The 22,486-nt window shown below is 47.2% G+C and overlaps 1 protein-coding gene across 2 annotated transcripts in view; it reads right to left on the bottom strand.

Moving 5' to 3' along the window:
• Positions 1-22,486, bottom strand: part of SLK (STE20 like kinase) — a 475,210-nt gene that overhangs the window by 214,274 nt on the left and 238,450 nt on the right. For both annotated transcript variants that reach the window (XM_085606718.1, XM_085606727.1), the window contains exons 10-11: positions 8,237-8,367; positions 872-995 (exon numbers count right to left, since the gene is read on the bottom strand). In XM_085606718.1, the coding sequence (XP_085462844.1) occupies positions 872-995; positions 8,237-8,367 (255 nt within the window). The remainder of the gene's footprint in view (positions 1-871; positions 996-8,236; positions 8,368-22,486) is intronic.

Genomic DNA, 22,486 nt, shown 5'->3' with positions numbered 1-22,486 from the left:
GTCAGCTTTGACTTGTCTGAGCAGCTTCTTTATGTAGGTACTTATGAAGAAGGGGAGCTATGACACCTCACTGGTAACACCCCTTTGCATCTGTAAAAGTTTCATCAGTGCCCTGTTGGAACTGTATAATATCCTGGCTGCATTGTTGAGATGAAGTTGAACAATGCAGCACAAGAGAACTACAGCTTTAGTTTTGTAGTTAAGATGGTGTCAAAAAATGCACGACACACCATGCAGGCTCTCTAAGACATTTAGATAATGTAATGCTTCACCCAGAGCCATGGAGTGACTGCACAGTCTCCATGCCTTTACTGAAAAGCAAAGCAGTGAGTGATGAAACTAACAAAGAGGACATTCCACGCCTGGCATACTCTCCAAGCAACAGTTCACTCACACAAGGAGCAGGCACACAGACCAATCTGATGTTAACACGGGAATTGAAAACTTAGGATGGGGGCTAAATATAGGAAAGAACTGGAAGCTTAACCTGAAGGCAACATTCTGGAAAAGTGAGGCAAGGACAATAAAGTTTTTTTTAAGTGGGAACAGAAATGGGCACACAATAGAGAGGAGTGAGTAGAAACTGGGAGATGCTTAAGAGACATGCAAATTAAGCAAATGAGGTGGCTGTTTAGCTGGGTTAGGGGGTGATGAACATATATTGTTCTGAGCATTTGATACAGTGCATCAACATTATAAGCGCTAAAATGGCAACACTTAATTCGTCCCTTGTAGCAAATGCAGCTATTTCACAAAAGTATGCTATCTGAGAAATTTAGGAGAAACTCAACAAATACTGCAGCAACTTTGAAAAAAACCCAGCAAATCCTTATTTATACATCTCTTGATACATCAAATGTTTAAAGCTCACTGTCATTTCCTGCTCAAAGCGTCGGAAGATCTGCTCTCGCTGTTGTAAAAGCTTGTTGCTAAGTTGTTGCTGTGCTCTCTGCTCTTCTTTCTGAAGAAGTCGTAGCTCCCGCAGCTCCTGGCGCCTGAAGAGATCACAAAGATGCAAGAAAATTATGAAAAGGCCTTCCAAATTATGTTTTAAGAAATGGTAAACAATACAAAGCGTCTTGCATCTTCATTACAGAAAGAATAGCACTGACCTAAAGGTACCAACCGAAGCACATGGAGTTTTCCCTTACAAAATTAAAAACAGACGTTAATCAACTACAATATACTTTTTAGGTCTCGGCTAGCATAGCCTGCGCAGACATGCGCAGTCTCGCTGGCGAGATTTTATGTTTTTGGGTAGCTTTCACTAGCTGGGTTTAAGCCCCGCCCCTCTTTTCCATTGGCTGGCATCACCGTTTATGCTAAACGGTGGCCAGCCATTGGAAAAGAGCTTCCAATGACGTACACTTTTCTCTTTTAGAGCCGCCCCAGTTGAACTGGCATGTCTGACTTCCTGCTGGCGTAAAAGGTTTTTTATCTTTATGGAGCCAAAAACATGGCCCCATAAAGGCGAGGCTTTCAAACTTTCAAAGGCAGCGATCCTTCAGGGGAGGACAAGGCAAGAGCAGTGACTGCTGTTTCAGATCTCTCGGTGTTTGGTTATGCTGAGGAAACTGAGGTACCAGTTGCGTCTGTATCCTGATGTGTTAGCTTGCAGTCCATTGCTGAGCAACACCCCCCCCCCCCCTCCCAAGCGGAATATGCCTTTCACGTGTGCCTGTTATGAGTAGAGGCTGCTGCGTGATTGTTTAATTCAATGCAGTTTGTTAAACCTCCTTTCTCCCGATAACGCTTTTACGTATTCACGTTTACACAGCATCCATCCGTCACTTACTTCACTTCCGCCCAGGCTGCCCTCCTGTCATCTTGTATAGCTCCCCCTCTTCTTGTACCCTTATGTCTTCCTGTGCTCCTCGGTGTTAAGTTTGTCCTCACAGGGCCCCTTCTATGGCAACCTCCGCCCTCTCTATTGCTCATACTCCCCAGCAGCGTAACGCAAAATGACTAGGGTGCCTGGGTCTCCCACATCTCACATATTTATTGACCATTCGGCTGAATGGGGTGGGGGGCTTGCACCACAGAGGCTTGGCTACGTCCCTGATGCTCCCATCAGCGACGCATCCCTCGGACTCTGCACTCTATCCGCAGGCTTGCCTCTTCTCTCCGCCTGTAATCTTGTCTGCTCTCGGTGCTGAACTTTCTCTCCCCAGGCTCTTGGCTGCCCTCCTATCATTATCCCCTAGTTCTCAGTGCTCATCTCTCAGGCCCCCCCCCCCCCCCAAGTGCCACCTCCCTTCCAGCCGCCGTTCATGGGCAAGTTAAGGCTGAGCCCTCTCTCCCCAAGCTCCATGCTGTCCACCGATGTGCCTGAAAGCTTGCTCCGCCTCCAGATGCACCAGCTGATCTCCCGCGCTCCCAGGGCACCAGCTGCGCTCTTGTATTCCCCGAGACCGTCTCCGCCCTCCGACCACATCTCTCACCGGGCAGCATCCTGTAAATCTGTATATTGACGTTTAGTGTCATCGAGGAAGAGTGCTCTACCCCGGGCCCCCGGCTGCCTTACTCTGTTTATCACGTTTCCACAAGGTTGGTCGGGCTCTCTACCTACGCGTCTCCCCTCTGTTTTTGAAAGAACCATTCATAGATTATGCTCACTTTGGGGTGGGGGTGTCCACCCTCCCACCATTTGAGCCACACGTTCTGACTATTTGACACCGTTATTCATAGGCCCAGTTCCTGCAGCAGCAGCGCAACACGACTGACAATCAAGGCAGACGCTGCCTGTTGCAGCCTTAGAGGGGTTTGGGGGGCTGCTTAGCGAGGAAGCGTACCCCGCCCTCTCCTCCTCATGTCTGTGCCATGAGGCAAGATATTCCCGGACGCTGTACACAGCCCCGAGTAAATTCTGAACCCTACATTTAATGGTACTCTATGCACCGACTTCGGAAGGATGGGATGCCGATTAGGCCATGCCAGGAATCGAGCTCTTGATGTGTAGGTCACAGTAAATATTGGCACATTGCAAGTCGGAGAAACGTGAGTTAACTGAATACCCTACCCCCACGCCCGCCTTCTACCTGTGATTCGCACTATGAGGAGTGTGTGTGTGTGAGGGTGTAACGTTTTTGTCTTCTATGCCACACGTGACGTTCCCCATTCGTTAGGAGATGAGTGGGGGGGTTCAGTGGCTCGTCCATGCCCGGCTACACCAGAGTACCCGGCACCCCTAGCTGGGTTCAGCATTTCAGACCTGCCGTCCCTAGTGCGGTTGGTTGTGGTTCCGCAGCACCGGACCGCGGAGGCAAGCGGCGTCGAGCTGTTAGTGAGGCTCCGTTCTCCTCGGGTGCTGTTCCTGTGCCCCGCTCCCTCCCGCGATCAGGGGAGAACTGCGCGAGATCGACAGACGCACAAGGCTGGGCCTTCTCGGCCGCCTTAAATAGCGGAATTAATAATTTAATTAAATTGTGTGTCCCTGTTTATTCTTCTGTGACCACGGAATGCGAGCCACCCTCCACGACCAGTCCATTTAAATCGAAGTCTGACTCCGGGATCGTTCACTGGAACGTGCAGTATTCAGCGAGATTTGTTCATTCACCTCCACCCCCAGCCACCCACAACACGCAGTGGGCGACACAACAGTCGCCAACTAATAGAACAAGCTTTAGCAAAGCAAAGCGTCCTGGCTTTTGTAAAGCGAAGAGCTTTTCGTAAGCGCTAGTAAGATGCAAATAAAAGGTTTTCCAAAGTCACCAGCTTTTCGAGGTTCCCGGCACAAATTCCGAGTTGGCAGTGCGTGGAATCTCCAGCCCTCGTGAAAAGGTATAGTGAGTGATTTGCACCTTGCAGCACTGCACAGAAAGCAGTGACAAGAGCTTCCCTCACACACAACACGCGCAGCAGAACTGGCTGCGCTGTGATTTGAATGCCTCACCTTTCTATCAGACTTCATCAGCGTTAAGCTTTCGGCAGCCGCACCAGCTACAAGCATTGAAAATGCAATAGGTCTCGCCTTTGATTAAGTTAAAGCCATTTGCTTTGCTAATGGTATTGTATAGCAAAGCTAATGGCTTTAACTTAATCAAAGGCGAGACCTATTGCATTTTTAATGCTTGTTCCAAGTGCTTTCAACTAACATTCACATGAGCCTAATCTCGGACTCATGGCTGGCTGATTAATCAAGCTGTCTCCAACTGCCATTTGGCAGGAAAGTTCAGCTTAGACTAGTATATTATAACTAGAAAGTGCCATTGATGAAAACTAAAATAAAGAAACTCAAAAAGGAAGGTTGACGGCAGAAAGAAGCAGATTCTGTGCTTAGAATAGAAGTTTCGGACATTAAGTAGCATGTCAGATCGAAAGAAGAGAAAACACAAGAGGAGGAGGAATTTAAAAATTGTGTTATAACCTCAGATCTGAAACTGGAGCATCACTTGGTGTGTTTGTATAACATTGATAGCAAATCAAACAAGCATTGGCATAGCATATAGGTCTCGCCTTTAGAACCTTATAAGTGGTTAGTTATGTAACGAGGGTAGGAGAGGACTGGGGCAGTGCACTCAGGTACTCTACTCGGGGAGGGTAGGGAGAGGTAGACGAGCTTGTGAGCGTGACGAAAAGAAGCTAAACAGAAAGAGAATGAATGACAGAGAAAAACAGTAGAAAAACAGAAAGGAAGACTAGAAAACAACAAAAACCATTTCAAAAAGGAGAAAATCTAAAATCTGTGGGAAAAAGATTAAGAGGTTAAAACAAACAAAAAATAAAGAAAAGCATAAAGTGAGTGAAAGATAAAATAGTATACAAACAAACATAACGTCCTAAAACAAAATAATTTCACAAGCACATGTTACGAAATACTAAGCATTTAGCCTTTTGTAAGAGTTTACTGAGCACCAAATGGGACAGTGTATAGTTTCAATGCGGCAGGATGGTAAAGTCTTGGAACACAACAACAGAGTTACAAAATAAGCAGACATCGTGTACAAACCCCACCTTAAAAAAAATTGATGTATTTTAGGAGACACCGCGAGGGTGGTGTTGGGCGAGGACGGGACTGAGGCGAATGGAAAGACTGTCTAATGCTGAAATAAGATGGGTGCCATTGGGCTGAGGTGTATTGACTGAGCTGTGCCTGGGCTCCAGGGGGAACAGTGACACTGTCAGGACAGGGATGTACTGACTGAGCAGTACTGACTACAGAATATGCCGGTCCCAGTGATGGAACGGGGAGTGCTACGTGTGGAATGAGGTGCATTGAGGTACTACAGTATTGCTCACTGTGAGCTTGACTATCCGCGTTCCGTGACATCTTTCTTGTCTTGTTGATAATTGCAAAACGGGGCGCAACTGTCTCCACAGCTCCTCATGGATACATAGCCCTCGATGGGCCGCTCTAGTCTTCCCTGTTCAGTTGAGGCAGTTCCCCGTAGAGCACGCGTGGTCACTTAGAGTGTTGTCGCGACGGCGCTTCTTCTCACAGTGAGTCGCGTTTGGATATGAATTGTGTAAATTAGTCACACCGGAGTTTTCAATGAGACACTCATTCTTGTGTGTTAGCGCTGTGAACCACGAGATGCTCTGTTTTTGCTGAGTTAGAGCGAGACACGTGTTCCCGGTCTCTGATAATGAGCCTCTAGTTGAACATGCGTGTAACACTGAGTGAATAAACAGCGATTGTTCCCCAAGAAGTCTTTTCTCGGTGACAATACATGCAGTAGTGTGAAATCAACGGCGCTTGCAGGGAAACCGACACCGACCTGCAAAAAGTAACACCCGTCCACGCACCAGCTGAAAAGCTTGAGCGCATCGAGCTCCTCCCCGGCCCGTCATGCTTTAGTCTCTGGAGGAAATAATAAGTTGAGATAGTGGGCTGGGTCTTACTATATCATGGTCCTCGCTGCCAGCACCCGCCCTGGCTCTGAAGGGAAGCGGTGTGTTCCCCCCTCCCGTCCCATCTAGTTGAAGGAAAGCAGCCGATCTCCATGCAGCAGCTGTGAAATTAACCGCGCTTGCAGGAAAACTGTCACCGACCTGCAAAAAGTAACACCCGCCCACGCACCAGATGAAAAGATTGAGCCAACGCAGTTGAAAACTGAAAAAAAAAAATTTGAATGCTCTATGGCATTAGATTCGAAGTGCTGCCATTGTCACGGATGCTTTAAAAGTGAAAGCACGCATGGTGTGCTAAATGTAAGCAGAGCATGTCGTCGTGCTTGCAGTAGGAGAAATCATTAAAGTAACAAGCGCGGAGAAAGCGGCCCGCGCGGCCAATCAATTAAATAAACAAGCGTGGTACTCCATGCTGCAGTGAAATTAACGCGCTTGCAGGGAAACCGACGCCGACCTGCAAAAAGTAACACCCACCCACGCACCAGCTGAAAAGCTTGCGCCAACGCAGTCGAAATCTGAAAACAAATATTTGGAATGCCCTATGGCATTAGATACGAAGCGCCGCCATGGTCATGGATGTTTTAAAAGTGAAAGCACACATGGCGCGCTAAATGTAAGCAGAGCATGTCGTCGTGCTTGCAGAAGGAGAAATCATTAAAGTAACAAGTGCGGTGAAAGCGGCCCGCGTGGCCAATCAATTAAATAAACAAGCGCGGTACCTAAAGTGCCGCGAAAATATCAATAAAGTGAGCGCGGTGTCCCTAACGGGCGCCGAGCTCATTCAAGTAATAAAAAAATTAAAAAACATACAACTTAGAGCATCGCGCTTCGCAGCCGGAATGACAAAAATATAGTGCTCGCCCAGTAATTAAAGGAGACAGTATCACGCCGCCAGTAAAGGATCCAGTCCGGGTGGGCAGGGCCAAAAAAGGACAGGGTGGTAACCAGGAGGGACTAAAAAGCCTCCGGTACAATCATCACACTCCGTTTAGCATAATTAATGGTGCCAAATGACGCACACCAATGGGAATTATGGGCAGAGCCGAGACTCAACTTCTTAAACTGTATTGATTCCAAGAAGCCCTCGCAGAACGCCAGGAGAGACCTAAAAATCTGACTTCCTAGGGTCTAGTCCTTACCAACGGTGATGAGCTTAAACTTCTGATGTGCTGTTTCCTGAGGAATGATTTTCTTGATGCTGATTCGAAGACCTTACTGAAAGTGAGTATGGCTTATAGGATTCCAACCAGGCCACTTGGGGCTGGACACCAGGGGCTGTGGCTATCATAATAACCTGGGAGAACCTTTGCGAAGAGAGTCGGTGACAAGAGCCGCTGCATCGAAATGAGATCCAACATTCTGAGGTTCCAAGTTACTGGTTTTTCCAGATTTGAGAAAATCCACGAAGAGAGAGAAAATGGCTACTCTCTGAAGTCTGAACTGTTGACAAACAAGTTTGAAGCCTCCTTTTGGTACTCTGCCAAACTACAGGTCGTCTGAAGGGGTAGACCTATGTTTTTACCCAGCCCCAGATTCCTTGGGACTTCCCGGACAGCAAAAAGACTAGGCTGGCCTTAACGAGTCTGGGGTTTAAGTGGTTAGAGCTTCGCTGTAATTTACTTATTTCACTTTAAGATCAGTTTGATGTTAAGTGCTATACTGGGTGAGGATTCCAAAGAAATAACATTTGAAAGCTTGTTGTGGTATACGGTTGTTATATTTTGTGTGTTCTAGCTCTTCTACTCCTCTCCCTTTTGTCCTTTGCTGCTCTTAAGGCAGGTGTGAGTCTTTTTGTTACAGTGCTGTTTTATGAAGGTTTTTTGGAAATCATAACTTGATAGCAGTGTTTTTCTCTGGCTTAAGTACGTGTTGTTTTTTGGACTGGCTCAAAAACATTTTTTTCAAAAAACATCTAACTTGGGTAGCAGCATTGAAGTTTCTAGAGCATGTTAGTAACATGAAGGAAAACTGAAGACACCACATTGACTAATGCCACAAATTAAAATGGGAATTGTGCATTCAATACAGTAAGATCATAGGTATGGGCTGCAACAAGTAATGATAATGTTGCTGTGTGAGTAGTTTGTAATAGAAATGCACTACTGCAGACTGAAACAGCAGGGCAAAAGCATCATACTGTGGTGAATGACTTGCAATTAAAGTTGCCCTGCTCTTTAAAGACAAGAACAAAAGGTACACAGATTAGATCAAAAAACGTCTTTAGCCATAGCAAAAACAATTTAGGAAAGCTAGCTCACAGTTTCATGGTGTTTGAAAGAAAATCAATAATGTAGGACATATATAAAAACAATTACAATAATTTCAGTTCTCTGGTGAGGAACAAAATATATTAACTTATCTCATTACTTTTATGTGCGTTACTTACCTAAGATCTCGCATTTCTTCACTTCTTGAATCATTATCTGTCACGATCTTTGAAGTTGTGACACTCACTTCCACTCCATCAACCATAAATCTGCGAGTTTTTTTTAAGGTTTTCTTCTGCCTTCTTGTTTCCTAAAATAAACAATTGTTATGTGATTTATTTCTCAAAACATAAATCAATGTATTTTCTACAAAACAAATATAAGGTACAGAATATTGGCAACCCCTTTCTAAATATTAACAGAAAACACCTACTAAAAACAGTATGTGACAGTTTTATTTTCCATAATGAGAAAAGGGACAATAGCAAATGTATTGCTTTTGTAGGATTTTCTACAAAATGACAAAAGCTGGGAGCTCTTAATGCAGAGCTCATTTCACCTAACTTAGCGCATCACTCATCTTTAGGTTCCTCTGGCGGTAGAACTAGGATACCCTTCAAGGTATCATTCATAATTTACACATTTATTTTAATCATTTAAATTAATTATTCATTTGTTCACTATGTAATTTTGCCTACAGGCTTAACCATGCCTTGTCTGAAAACCAAGCAAAAGAATCATGCACGGCTGTGGCAGTGCCCATCCATACTGATAAGAAAGTAGAAAACTCACTGCTCCATGGATAGAATGCTGATTAAAGCTTTTCAGTTACCAATGGAATTCAGTTTCAGAGTAGGAATCAAAAGAAGAATTAAATATTTTAGTTGTTAGTCAGGATTGTTCTAACAAGCTAAAATATTTATGGAAAGTCTCAAGAGGCCTTGAATACTAGGGGTATTTGATCCCATAGCACACAGTACTACAAACTCCCTCTGTGTCCAAACCAAAACCTTGCCAATCCTCTTTGTATGAGTAAATCCATTAATTTCTCTCACTCTTTTCACAAGTGACTTGAAACTATATAATTTTAGAAATATTTTAATGGTTTAACAAATGTTCCCTACATGTTCTTGTGTCTTTTCTGTGCGCTAGTGCTTTAAGACTGAACGCATAAAGCAATTCAATGTTGCCTTTGGGTCTTGTCAAGTATGCAAGAAAATAATCTATATTAAAGTACTGTGACAAAGCAATGACTCTTTGGTAATGACACTATGGCATCCTAGTGGCCATGTTATATTATGTTTTACAATTAATGCCATTCTGAGGACATGCTCCGTCAAGGTCAGAACTGTTTTCAAATTACCACTGGTTAACTTTGGGTTGCCAGAAAAAACCTGAAAAGCAAAAAGTTATCAAAATCCAAACAGACAACGAAGGAAGATAAAAGAAAATGGTGGTACCCTAAATGGAAAACAGAAATCTGGAATACAGCAGCCAGGTACTTGAATTTTGAAGCCAAATGTGAGAAACAATAACTTGAGCAGAGTTTTAAGAAACTGTGCAGCTAGGAGCTTTACTGACGATGCCCCTTCACCAGAAATTTATAGTATACTCCAACTGCTGTTGCATATAGTAAGCATATTTTTAGAAGCTGTTTTGCTCAAGGTATTTTTCTACACCCTATAAAAGTAATTATGTCATTACTTCTATAGCATACCTGCTTCATATCTGCGCAAACCCAATAAGAATTTTACATCCAAGAAATACTATGTTAGTTTGCAGATAGTCAACAGGTTTTATTTTCTGCATTTAGGTCACAATAAAGAACTCACATTTTTTCTAGAATAACCAATAGGTGCATTTTGTGTACTGGTATAACACAGTGGGAGCACCAAAGACTCAATTCCAGGGTCAGAGCCCATCAAGAGTACTCAGGTAATTAAATGGCATCTGGTAGAACTCCATACTGAGAGCAGTTTGCATCAGATCATTCACATCTAGTGCAGAAACTAACAGTCGCTGAAGGGCAAATAACTCAAAAGGACAAGATAACTTGATACTTTAAATTTCCCTCTCAGCAGAAAGAAAACCCTACTTTGGTCATTTTTAGATGCAATGGCACAAATATGGAATTATCTTTCATCAGAGCCGAGGAAGACTCCATCCCAAATTACCATTAAAAAGAAATTAAACAACTCATCCTAAGAAAACATTTTGGAGCAATATCACTAATCGAACCCACATGCACAACCAACATCATTAGCTGAATGGTCAAAAAACCATATCTACCTGGAGAATAGCCACAAGCTCATACCTGTTTGACGGGCAAAAATGGACAACATGCAGAAAAAATAGCTAATGGTGTACAATTGAACATAACTGCCGGTATGCAGGATGGAAAGTGTATACAACAGGGATGCATGTATATAAGATGGGTAGAAGAAAGACAAACACATAAATCATATGAACAAACCGAAGCAAATGTGCCATACGGTGTCTTGCCTAAAAATGCGGTGTCCCACCAGATGATGGATTCATCGTTTGTAATTGACACTTTCTACAGGATTGGTATTCGCCTCAGCCCAAAAAATAAAAAGAAATGGTTGGATCACTTATGGGGAAACTACTTAATGATGCTCAATTTGTTGAAAATATTAAAGTATACAGTATTTAGCTTGCAAAACCAAACCAAGTATAAACGAATGCGCTTTTTTTGCAGGAGGTAACTGGTTGCTTTATGACACCAATGACAGGTCAAGGTGAAATAGGTAATGAACTAAAAAGTTGAGGTGCCATTGAAGAAAAAAACTCGCTAAAATACTGGGAATCAACCAGAGATTATGTAAAATTGCCAGATTATGTAAAGTAACTGAGAAAAGATCAACAGTGTTGACTGAAATTTCATAAGAATACTAATAAAACCTTGATACATAGTGCTATTGACAAGGAAAAAAATAATGGCAAAGGATTCTCAGAGCAACATTTGAAATAAAATACAATGCATGGGTAGCAATGATATAGAATATAACAATACTTCAATGATACTTGATTGCTTGAATTTCAAATTCTTAGTGAGGACACTACATCAATAGCAGTAAGAGTGGCAACAATGGGCCTTGCGAAGTACAAGATAACTTAAACAGATGGGACCCCACTGAGCTGAAGACGTTTAATGATGAACTAGCACTCATGCTAATTTTTCGTAAGCCAAATGGATCGGACAATCGTGTTGTGGAATAAATCATTATAATTTTTTGTGTGAAAAAAGAGCAGAACAAGAAAATGTGTGAGTTCTAATGGGCAATGTATTTCATGACTCCTGTTTGATACATACATGAAGATATTTGTACCAAGGAGAGATTCAGGTTGTGAGAATAATATTTTATTGTTAACCAGGATATACCATTAACTAGGATTATTGTGCAAAACGTGCTAGACCAAGTGCACTGCCCTTTTCTTTTGTCTCTTTGGAAACGGTTTAATATCACACAAAGATATATCAAGCTATAAAAAGCAATGTTATCAGAAACTAGTTTTATGTCAGGTGTGACAAGGAGAATCGTCAGACAGGCCAACTGCAATCAGTCAAGACGCTAGGCAGGAATTCTAAGCGTCTGCTCTGTTGTTTTTATTAGGGAATGAAAAGTAAGGCATAAACCGACCCTTTGAAGAACAAGAGGAAATTTGGAAAACATTGTGCCTTCGTGCACAAACTTTAGGATACAATTCAAACAGGATAAAAAAAACACACCAGTAATGCACTATAACCCACCCACTATTGCCCGTGCTTCAGTACGCCTCAGACCGCGGTGCACGCCCAGACCTCGCCTGCTGCTGCCTCATTTTATTAATCTCTTCATTTTTCTTTTCTTTTTCATGCAATTCCTGCTGTACTTTTCCCTCCCTCGCTTTCCTTATTCTTACCTCGGCTCTACTCTGTGCACTTCCCGCTGCTGCTGCCCCCGCGACCCCTCCCGGTCCCGCGTCTTCCTCCGTTCCCGCCTCCCAGCCGTCCCACCCCCGACCTCTACTTAATGGAGGCTGGTGTGTGGCGGCACAGCGGCCGCGCGCTGCTGGAGCGCCAAAGGCAAGCCCGTCTGTGACTGTCCACGACCTGACCGCGACCAGCGCAAGGAGCCCTGGTCCTTCGACCCTCCCACGCTACAGCTCAGTGGATCTCCGCGCACTCAATGGCAGCAAGATGAACAACAACTGCGAGCTCTCCTCTCCCATTGAGACCCACAGCCCCTTCACCTGCTGGAACTGCCGTCACTCCAACACTGCCACAGCCCAGGACCCTCCCCGTCCGACCAGCAACATACACACCGCAGACCAAACCCTGCAATGCATCCTCCTCAACGTAAGCTCCATCCACAGACACACCACAGAAATCTGGGACCTTCTCAACAGCTTCTCTCTCCAGACGTCGCCTTTCTCACTGAAACATGGACAAGCGCCACCTCGGGCCCGGACATCTCGATTGCCATCCCCGAAGGGTACAAAATCACCCGGAGGGACCGACCTAACCGCCCCGGAGGCAGCATCACCATCGCCCATAAGGCCCACCTCCGTCTGAGCATGCTCACCGAAGGGTCCATGGTGGAACACCTCCACTTCAAAATACAGGCCAACCCGACCACCACCCTACGAAGCAACCTCATCTACCGACCTCCTGGACCCCACGCATCCTTCTCCATCACCAACTTAATCACACCACATGCCATCACCTCCACAGACTACACACTGCTGAGAGACCTCGACAACCTCCACGACTAATTCCATCTCCCTCTTGTGAGAAAGTGCCATCTTTCTTGCATGGTATGCCCCCACTTTTTGCTGAATTGTTGAATGTACTTTGACTGAGTGTGCCCTGGACTCCTGCCAATCAGGTGCCCAGGGCCTATGTTCCTTCCCTAAAACAAACCAAACCCAAACTGGCAAACCCTGGCCACATGTCAGCCCCTGGTAAATGGTACCCTAAGTACCCAGGGCTTTGTGACCAAGGAAGGCCTCTAAGGGCTGCAGCACTCCTTGTGCCACCCTTAGAGGCCCTGTACCCTTACACACACACACTGCCTTTGCAGGCTGAGTGTTTAGGTGCAAGACAAAAACCAAGTCGACATGGCACACATCCCTGTGTGCCATGTCCATCACCTACACTGCCATGGCATACATCAGTCACCCCTCTAGCTGGGTGCCTTAGGCCAATGGTGTGGGCACAGGAGCAGGAGCCCTGTGCCCCTACAGTGCCCAGGTCCATTCCTGAGCCCTGTAAGTGCAGTGCTGCCATTTAAGAGTACATGGTGCTGAGAGCTCGTCAAACACGAGCTCCAGAGCACCATAATGGCAACACTAAAGACTGAGAAGTTTGGTATCAAACTTCTCAGCACATTAAACCCACACTGATGCCAGTGTGGGATTTAATGTACCCAGCACCCCAGAGGGCATCTTAGAGGTGCCCCCTTAAACCTAACCTACAAATCCACGTCTGCTCTGAGGCTGCCTAGGCTGCCACCCAGCAGACATGTTGCTGGACCCCTGGGTAGAAGAGCCCCTGCTCTCCTGGTCCTGCAACAATGCACATCCTGGGCGAGGTGCTAAATCTCCTCCCCCAGGATGGGCAGGGGGAAGCTTCAAAGGCATGCCGCCTCTGTGAGTTTCCCCAGGCCCCTGCAACCCCCCACTCTGGCGGGAAGCTTTGGCCGGAAACCCCAAATAAGGACAGGGGATGTGCCAGCCTGCCAACCCCACCCCTCAGGTGGGGGAGGCGAGGTGAAGCACATCTCCGGGCTCTTGCCATCTTGAAGATGGGGAGCCCTACCCTATCAGGACTAGGCTACTGCCCCCCTCCCACAGGAGAGAGGCAGGATAGGGGGTATACCCACCCCAGGACGGGGACCCATTGGTCCCTGCCCTTCACCTACCTGTAACGCCCCTAAATCTAGTATTTAGGGGCTCCCTGAACCTTCCTTCCCCAGATTCCAGATTTAAAACTATGAAGAGCAAGAAGAAAGAAGACCTGCCCTGCAGCTGCTGAAAAGAGGAAGACACCAACTGCTTTGGCCCCAGCCCTACCGGCCTGTCGACCCTCGAACCTGCTCCTGCTCCAGCCCGGCATCTCTTGTGGCTAGCAACCTCACCAACCCCGAAGGACCTGGCTACCTTTTGGCTCTAAGCCCCTGGGACTCCCATGAGTAGAGGCTCTACTCGAAACCTATCTCTAACCCCTGGCAGCAGCCCGGAACCGCGAACCCAGCACACTCTGCACCAGCCGAGCCTGGCCAGTGCTGGAGCGAACAAAGACCCTGAGGATGACCCCACGGCGACTGTGACCCCGAGTCCAGCACCCAAGGACCCCCCTCGACACTCCTGAAGAAGCCTGCAGCCTCAGAACAAGGTGCCACCCCAACCGCGATCAACAGAGGTTAAGATTTCCCGACACCTAAAGGCATCCCTGCACACGGCGCCCCACGGCCCCCTGTGCCCAATCCCAGGGTACCTACCTATCCTCCAACTACCCAACTTACCTCTCGAAGTGGTGGTGGCACCTGAAGAGTCCTCGTCCCCGAGCTTGCAGTCTTTTTCTAAACCGGAAATTTCCCATTGAAATCCATTGAGTGCCCGAAGGCTCAAAAGCCCTCTGCACCCAGCCGCCTGAGTGGCCCTGGCAGTGAAAACTCTACACCTACCTACTTCCCCACATGCCCTGAGTAAGTGACCAGGAGCCCAGCTCCCACAGCCGCGTGGCTTGCCAGTCAGCAGCCACCAAACAAGGCCCCCCCTATCCCTCATAGGATAACATTGGGCCTAACTCTCTCTGCACCCGGCCGCCCTAGAGCCGCTGAGGGTGAACCAACTGTACCTACCTGACCCTGGGAGACCCCTGAGTCTGTGCCCAGAACCTCAACTCTGCCAGTCGAGTACTTACCCTTAAACCGCAAACTCTATTTTCCTCATAGGGTAACATTTACTGGCTTTTTCCTGAAATTTCTTCTAAGTGTGGACTTTTCAAATCTTCAAATATTCACCAAAAATCAGCAGAGTGACAAAAACGAATTTACTCACCTGCTCTTAGGTGAGCTCCCAGTGCTGGATCTTGGTGCCCAGCACTGACTCTGAAAACTACCTACAACTGTACTTACCCTTAACTCAATTTTCTTCATTAGGAAACCATTGACTGTTTTTCTGTGAAATTTCTTCTAAGTGTCGATTTCTGCAATCTTTAAATATTCTTCAAAAATCGAATAATATCTGAAAACGTAATTACTTCCCTGTTTTGGATAAAGGTTCCAGTACTGAGTCTAGGCACCCAGTACTGGATTACAAAAGTAACGAGAACATACTGTACCTGTAACCTGAATTTTCTTCCATAGGGAATCATTGACTGTTTTTTCTGAAATATTTTCTAAGTGTCAACTTTTAAAATGACTAAATATTAGTTAAAAAAATCATTACAGTACTTAAGTCGACTTTCATCACTTGATTCTGAGAACTGACCCAGGACTGAATCTAGGATCCAGTCCTGGAATTCCAAAAGTAATCTAAAAAGTAATCTGTTGCAAATAACTTGAATTTACCATTGAGCTCAATGTATTGTTGTGTCTAAAAATAGAGTTGCCTAATGCAACCACTTGTAACTATTTACTAAAGTCTATAGCATATTGCAAAAGTATTTATATGAAACATCTCCTGTTGAGAAAGTATATTTTAAATCCAAGTGTTGGTTCTACAATAAAACAAGCATATATTTTTTATATATAAACCATTGGCCTAGAGTTCAGTTATTGAGTGTGTGAAACCATTTGCTGTTTGAGTGTGCACAACAAATGCTTTACACTGTCCTCTGATACTGCCTTACTGCTCGACCAAGCTACCACTTTAGAGAGTAACTTTAACCTCTGTCAAACCCTGGGGTACTGTGGACTCTGTACACCCTGTACCTATTAAGGAACAGTATATACAGAGCCACTTTCTCACACATCTTGGACAACCTCCACGTCTTCGGACTAAACCAGATCGTACCAGAACCTACACAATCAGCAGGACACACCCTCTACCCTATCTTCTCAGCAGGATACTCCATCTCCTTCAGTCACACCTCCGAACTCCCCTGGACAGACCACCGCTGTGTCCACTTCACCTGCAGTGCAAAGATCCCCCGAAGATGCTCATCACAGCTCCAACACAGAAACTGGAGCAAAATCTACGACGAGCAACTGACTACCACCCTCAGCGACTCGGCGCCCACCGCCTCAGACATCGACCCCACCACTGCTGCCCGCACCCTACATAGATAGATCATTGACTGCGCAAATACCATCGTCCCCCCTCAAGAAATCTACCAACCCTTGCGCCAAGAGAGCGAGCTGGTTCTCCACAGAACTCCAGGAATCCAGAGGAACCTGCAGACGTCCCGAAAAAATATGGATAGACTCCAAAAACCTGGCGGACCTCAACAACTATTAAATAGCCACCACTGCTCACCACAAACTCATCAGACATTCAAGGAAGAAGGCACTGCAGGACAGAATCTCCGTCCACGCACACAACAGGAAGGAACTCTTCGACATCATCAAAGAGTACGCCCAACCCAACAGCGAATCCACCAACAACCCTCCCTCCCAGGACCTCTGCGACAAACACAACACCTTCTTCCATCACAAAATCAAGACCATCTATGACAACTTCGACAACAACAACCTCCATGAGGAACCCACACCCACCGCCTTCAGCACCACTCAGCGGACGCTGGACAGCTGGACCGCACTCAGCATCGAAGACACCCTAAAGACCATGAGGACCACCCACTCCGGGGCACACTCAGATCCTTGCCCCCACCACATCTACTGCAGAGCCGCAGACATAATCGCCCACAAGCTACAAAGCATCATCAATTGATCCTTCGAGACCGCCTCCTTTCCCGACTGGAAACACGCTGAGGTCAACCCTCTCCTGAAGAAACCAGCAGCGGACCTCAAGAACTACAGACCTCCCTAATTCCCTATCCGGCGAAAGTCCTTGAAAAAGCGGTCAACAGCCAACTCGCCTCTGATGGAGCGGGGTTTAAGAAAAAGAAACCTGCTCGGATTGATTCCCCATTAACATTTACTAACAGTCTGCTGTGAAAACTATTGTGCACAAACACAAAAAAATATGGGAGAAAGCTTTGCGCATGCGTGCAATAATACGAGTCTAATGCACGCCAGACTAGGCCGCATTTGCGTTCTGCTTATAAAATAAAATAAAAATAATGCGGCGTTTGCACATTAATGCTCTTGCTAGGGACATAACATGGGATAGTGCAATGGTGGGTGCTAAACAGTGAGAAGTACATTTCGTAACATTATAAAGTCTTTTGTTCTATTCATTGCAGAAAAATGCATGGGCCTACATTTCTGAATGTCTGTAATGGTACGAGTTACTTACCTTCGGTAACGGTGTATCTGGTAGAGACGATTCTAGCCGCAGATTCCTTCACTTGGAATTATCCCCAGGCGTGAGACTGGACCCGGAAAACTTTTTTTGCCCAGCATTTCCGCGCGCCGGCATCACACGACTCCGCCCAGGCGTCGTCCGTGTACGTGATGTCAGCGAGGTCACAGAAGTCCCACCCCGGCGCACCTACATCAGTTTTCTTCGGAGAACGTTTCCGCGCCATAACGCGGAGCCAGTAGACAAAACTGTGTGTATAGGAACAGTGTGCGAAAGAGCAGAAAAAGGAATGGTGAGGAACAACACCATAAAGAGCAGTGCCCGGCACTGCAGTACCCAAAGGCAGGGAAAGAATAAAGAACAGAACAGCAACCCTGCCAGTACAGAGACAGCCCCACAACGGAGACAAGGGACATATGTAAAAATGTCACGATAACATGCAACAGGACTACAACCCCAGCCAAAGACAAGGAAGGGAAACCAGTCGGAGACACACAGGGAACAACAAAATTCCAAGACATCCCCATCACAGAGTGTGACAACCCACATCAGGAACAAGGGGCACAGCCAGACCCCAACCTCAAGGATCGCAAAGAGCAAGAAGTACCAACAAACCTATCCTCCCATGTGACAACGGGGAGGAAAAAGGGACAGCCTGACAGAAAAAGGGTAAAGAATGTACTCATAGAAGACACAGCCACCCACAGGGAAGCGAGTGCAAAAGACCAAACCACAAGCCCTCGCAGAACTGGGAGGAAGGGTGGGCCGTGAAGGAATCTGCGGCTAGAATGGTCTCAACAAGATACACCGTTACCGAAGGTAAGTAACTCGTACATCTGATAGAGACTACTATCCGCATACTCCCTCACGTAGAATAGATACCCTAGCCATACCCAAGGGGAAGGAGGGTCTGCGAGAGGACCCCACCCACCTGGGCACAACAGAGGGCCACACGGGCCGAGTCCGAAAACAGGACGAGGAGCCCCGTCCCCTAGGCAAAAGGAAACCCCCGCCAGCAGGAGGCCACCCACCCCAAGGTGAAAAGAAGAGAAGAAGATAACCTGTCCTCACTCAGCAGAGGAAACCAGGCAAGGCACAAAGAGGCCAAAATACCGCACGCCCATGTGAGGCAACAAAACCTCCGCCCAAGGCCAAGGCAAGGAAAGGAGCACCGAAGGAGAAGAGCAACCTAGAGACTCCAAGGAGAAGAGGCAGAGCAAAGGCAATCCCAGACAGGACGGCGCCGACAGCAAGAAGCAGGCGTAAGCCGAAAAGGGGAACTCAAGGTCACCCAGGAAGAATCGTCCAACGCCCCGCAGGGACAAACTGCGCCCGCAAGAGGGTCCAGAAGTCAGGGACCATCCCCCCACCCCCACAGGGAGAAGAGGTAGAACCGAGTGCAAGGCCCACTGGAAGCAGCGGAGAAGGCAGGATGACAGTCCCACTAAAGCCCCGAGAAGGCACAACGGTGCAGAAAGAACAAGAGGCCGGCACTGGCAAGCTCCGCCAGATGCCAGGGACACCACAAAACGAAACACGCAAAGCAAAAAGGCGAAGAAGAAGGTTGCATCCGCAACATACCATAACGCCATGAAGAGCAGAAGCCGGCAGGCGACCACAGCTCCCCAGCACATACCAGGGCTATACAACAGCCAACCCTGCCCCACATAGGGCATGTCATATCCCAAGACATGGGAACCTCTTAGGAAGAAACTTCCGCAGCAGAGGACAACAAAAAAGACCTGCGGCAAAAACCCCCGCAGGAGGCCTATCAAGCAGCCAGAGGGAAAACACAGAAGGCCCAATCTCAGGCCCAGATTGGTGTAAAAAATCCAAAGGAAAAACAGTCAAAAAGGGCTGGCCCGCAGCCAACAGAACCACAGCCTCAGCAAGGAGGACTCGAGTGGTCATGAAGTACACAGAACAGACAACCGGGGCGCCCCGCCCCACAGGAGGAAGGAGAAGAGGAACAGGAGGAAGAGGAGAAGGGAGAAGGGAGGAGGGAGGAGGGAGGAGGGAGGAGGGAGGAAGGAGGGAGGAGGGAGGAAGGAAGGAGGAGGGAGGAGGCCCCGCCAAGAACCTCTGGATGGCCGAGTCCGCAGGGGCATGGAACAACAGAGCACCATCGAAGGGGAGGTCCACCAGCCGTGCTCGAACATTCTACGGGAACACACTGTCCCGAAGCCAGGCATGGCGACTAAGGGCAACCGAAGAAGCCATGGCACGACCCAGCACCTCCGAGATGTCTAGAACGGAGCGAAGGATAAACGCCGCCAGCTCCCGACCATCCAAGACATGGTGTTGCAAATCCACACAGGCACCCTCCTGAGAAGCGGCAGACATAAGGGACTCCGCCGAGTCCTACAAGCAAGAAGTGGCAATAGCCAAAACACACAGTGTGTTAAGGGCCCGCAGAGCCGCACTGTTCGAGGCAAACATATTGCGCCCCCAGGAGTCCAGCCAGCGGACCTCCCGCAACAGGGGAGACAACAGCAGCGGCAAAGCAGGAAAGGCAGACTGCAAAAGGGGGTCTCTGGCCGAAGGGTGAAGAGAAAGGCACACCGGATCACGCGGTGCAGAAGGTGCTGGGGCACCGGGTCCCCCGTGGCGGGACAGCCCCAAGTCCCCAAGAGAGAAGAGTGGAGTGAACCCTCGAAGGGAAGTAACAGTTCCCTACCACAGAGCCCTGATGGAGAACCTCCAGAAGATGATCTGCGGGGAAATGGGTAGCTGGATCACCCATGTGCAAAATTCCCACAGCTGTGGAAACAGCACGGGCGAAAGCCGCACCCGCCTCCATAGGGCCCCGCGGAGGGGAAAGCAGCTCCTCGCTTGGTGACTGGTGCAAGCTCAGGGGGCCATCCCCCAAGCCAAGCGGAGGAAGGAAGGGCCAAGGCCGGAAGGAAGGAAGAGGGACCGAGGAGTGGGGGACCTGCGGCCCCTCCGGCAAAGACCGCGGTCGTGGAGATGGCGAGGAGCCACCTTTAGACGACGTCGGGGAAAAAGCCACGACACGGCGGCCCGTCTCCGGCGATCATGACACCAGCAACAGCCGAACCTCTGGAGAAGAGGAGGCGTCCGTAGACGAGTCAACAACCCGACGTCGGCCCGGCGCCATAGGGAAGCCGCTTGTCCGAGAACCCCCTGCAGGGGCCGGGCGAGACGACGATGCCGACCTGGACACACGAGCCGAAAGAAGTTTCATCCGGCTCTCCCGCCGGGATTTCGGCTTCATCTGCTGGCACACCTCACAATCAGTGGAGTCGTGGTGCTCCCTCAAACACCACATACAGATGGGGTGAGGATCCGTCGCCAACATGAGGCGGTCACACGACGAGCAAGTTTTAAAACTCGAAGGCATTTGCACACTGTTCCTACAAACGCAGCAATAGCATAAGGGAAAGGCCTAAACAGGCCCAGAGCACAAACCGGATCCGCGTTGCACGTGGAAAATGAAAAAACTGACGTAGGCGCGCCGGGGTGGGACTTATGTGAACTCGCTGACGTCACGTACGCGGACGACGTCTGGGCGGAGTCGCGTGATGCTGGGCAAAAAAAGTTTTCCGGGTCCAGTCTTACGCCTGGGAATAATTCTACGTGAAGGAATCTGCGGCTAGTAGTCAATATCAGATAAGAAAATTCATTTAATAAGCCGAAAATCGAGCTCTGAGAGAGAAGTGGCGGAGGATAAGGCTGATAACCTTCCAGAGGCATTTGTTTGTGTGCCAAGTAACGGAAGGATGGCCATGAGAAGCAAGAGAATTGTACAAACTTCTTCCACAGAAAGTGACAGCAATGAACAATGAATGTGTATTAATTTGCAACATGTTATTTACCAATTGAAATGTGAAGTCATCGGAATTGGTTAAAATAATGTAATTTATGAAAGACAAATAGCGTTAATGAAATATGATCGTGACTACGGTGGTGTGATAGAACACCCCCTAAATCAGCCAATGAGAGACCGAGTTTCTGAAAATGTTTCAACTACTGTGGGTTGGACATGTAGGTTTTAGGTTATAATTGAGGTGCCTTAGGGGGTGTGGTTGTGGAAGCGTTGGGGAGAGCTTAGAGGGAGATCGTCGCTGTTCGTCGGTTTGCTGATGCCTACCTGTATCCTGTTCCTGTATTCAGTATCCATATCCAAATCTTTGTTCGTTCCCTGACTATCTCAGGGGACCTCCACTATCCCCGTGGCCAGAGGGTGGTATTTCTCTGAATCTCTTGGGTTAGTATTAGCTAAATGATCTGTACTTTGCATAATCATTTTGCAAATGTATTTTGTCACTGAAACTTTTGTCTCTACGCCTATCCACTCCTTCATTTGCATTTTGATCATGTGATATGAGTTTGACTCCGTTTGCATTTTAATGTTTCTCTCACTCTGTGAATGTATTCTTTGTTTGTCTTGTAACCTGTGCATGATAAGCATTTTATTCTCACATTATTTTCCGATAAACTTTGTTAACCTTATACTGAGTCTGTGATTATTTAGCCATATAGCTAGATGGACAGATCGTTCTCTTTATTACCATCAACTTCCTAACTTTAGGTCCATCGACCAAAGGAAGGAGAGTATATATTGAGGTTCAGTTATGTATTTAGAGTATCGAATATGAACCTGTATTAAGAACAACTGATTTGTCAACCTTATACAGCGTAACGAATAGTTTCTTACCTGTCGGTGTAGTTTTGCAGCTTGAAGATTTTTCTGGATTCACTATGCTGTGCATTATTCCACGATCTGGTGGTTGGGTCCGGATTTGTAGTCTTTCTTTCTTTTTTTTTTTTTTGTAGCCCAGGTGGGCGTCGACGTCCCACCATTTGGTGCACCTCTCGTGACGTCGTTGTGCTTCCTGCGGAAGTCCCACCTTTGGGGCGCCATCTTCGGGTTCTTTTTTCCCTTTTTTTTTTTTTTTTTACCCTAGGCGTTGTCTCAATTTTCCTTTTCCAATTCTCTTTACTATTCCGATTATTCTGATCCTCTTAGTCCTTCC

The sequence above is a fragment of the Triturus cristatus genome, chromosome 1_2 (assembly GCF_964204655.1).
Source record: "Triturus cristatus chromosome 1_2, aTriCri1.1, whole genome shotgun sequence".
Classification (NCBI taxonomy): Eukaryota; Metazoa; Chordata; class Amphibia; order Caudata; family Salamandridae; genus Triturus; species Triturus cristatus.
The sequence above is the reverse complement of the archived record's forward strand: the minus strand, read 5'-3'. Positions and strand labels throughout refer to the sequence as shown.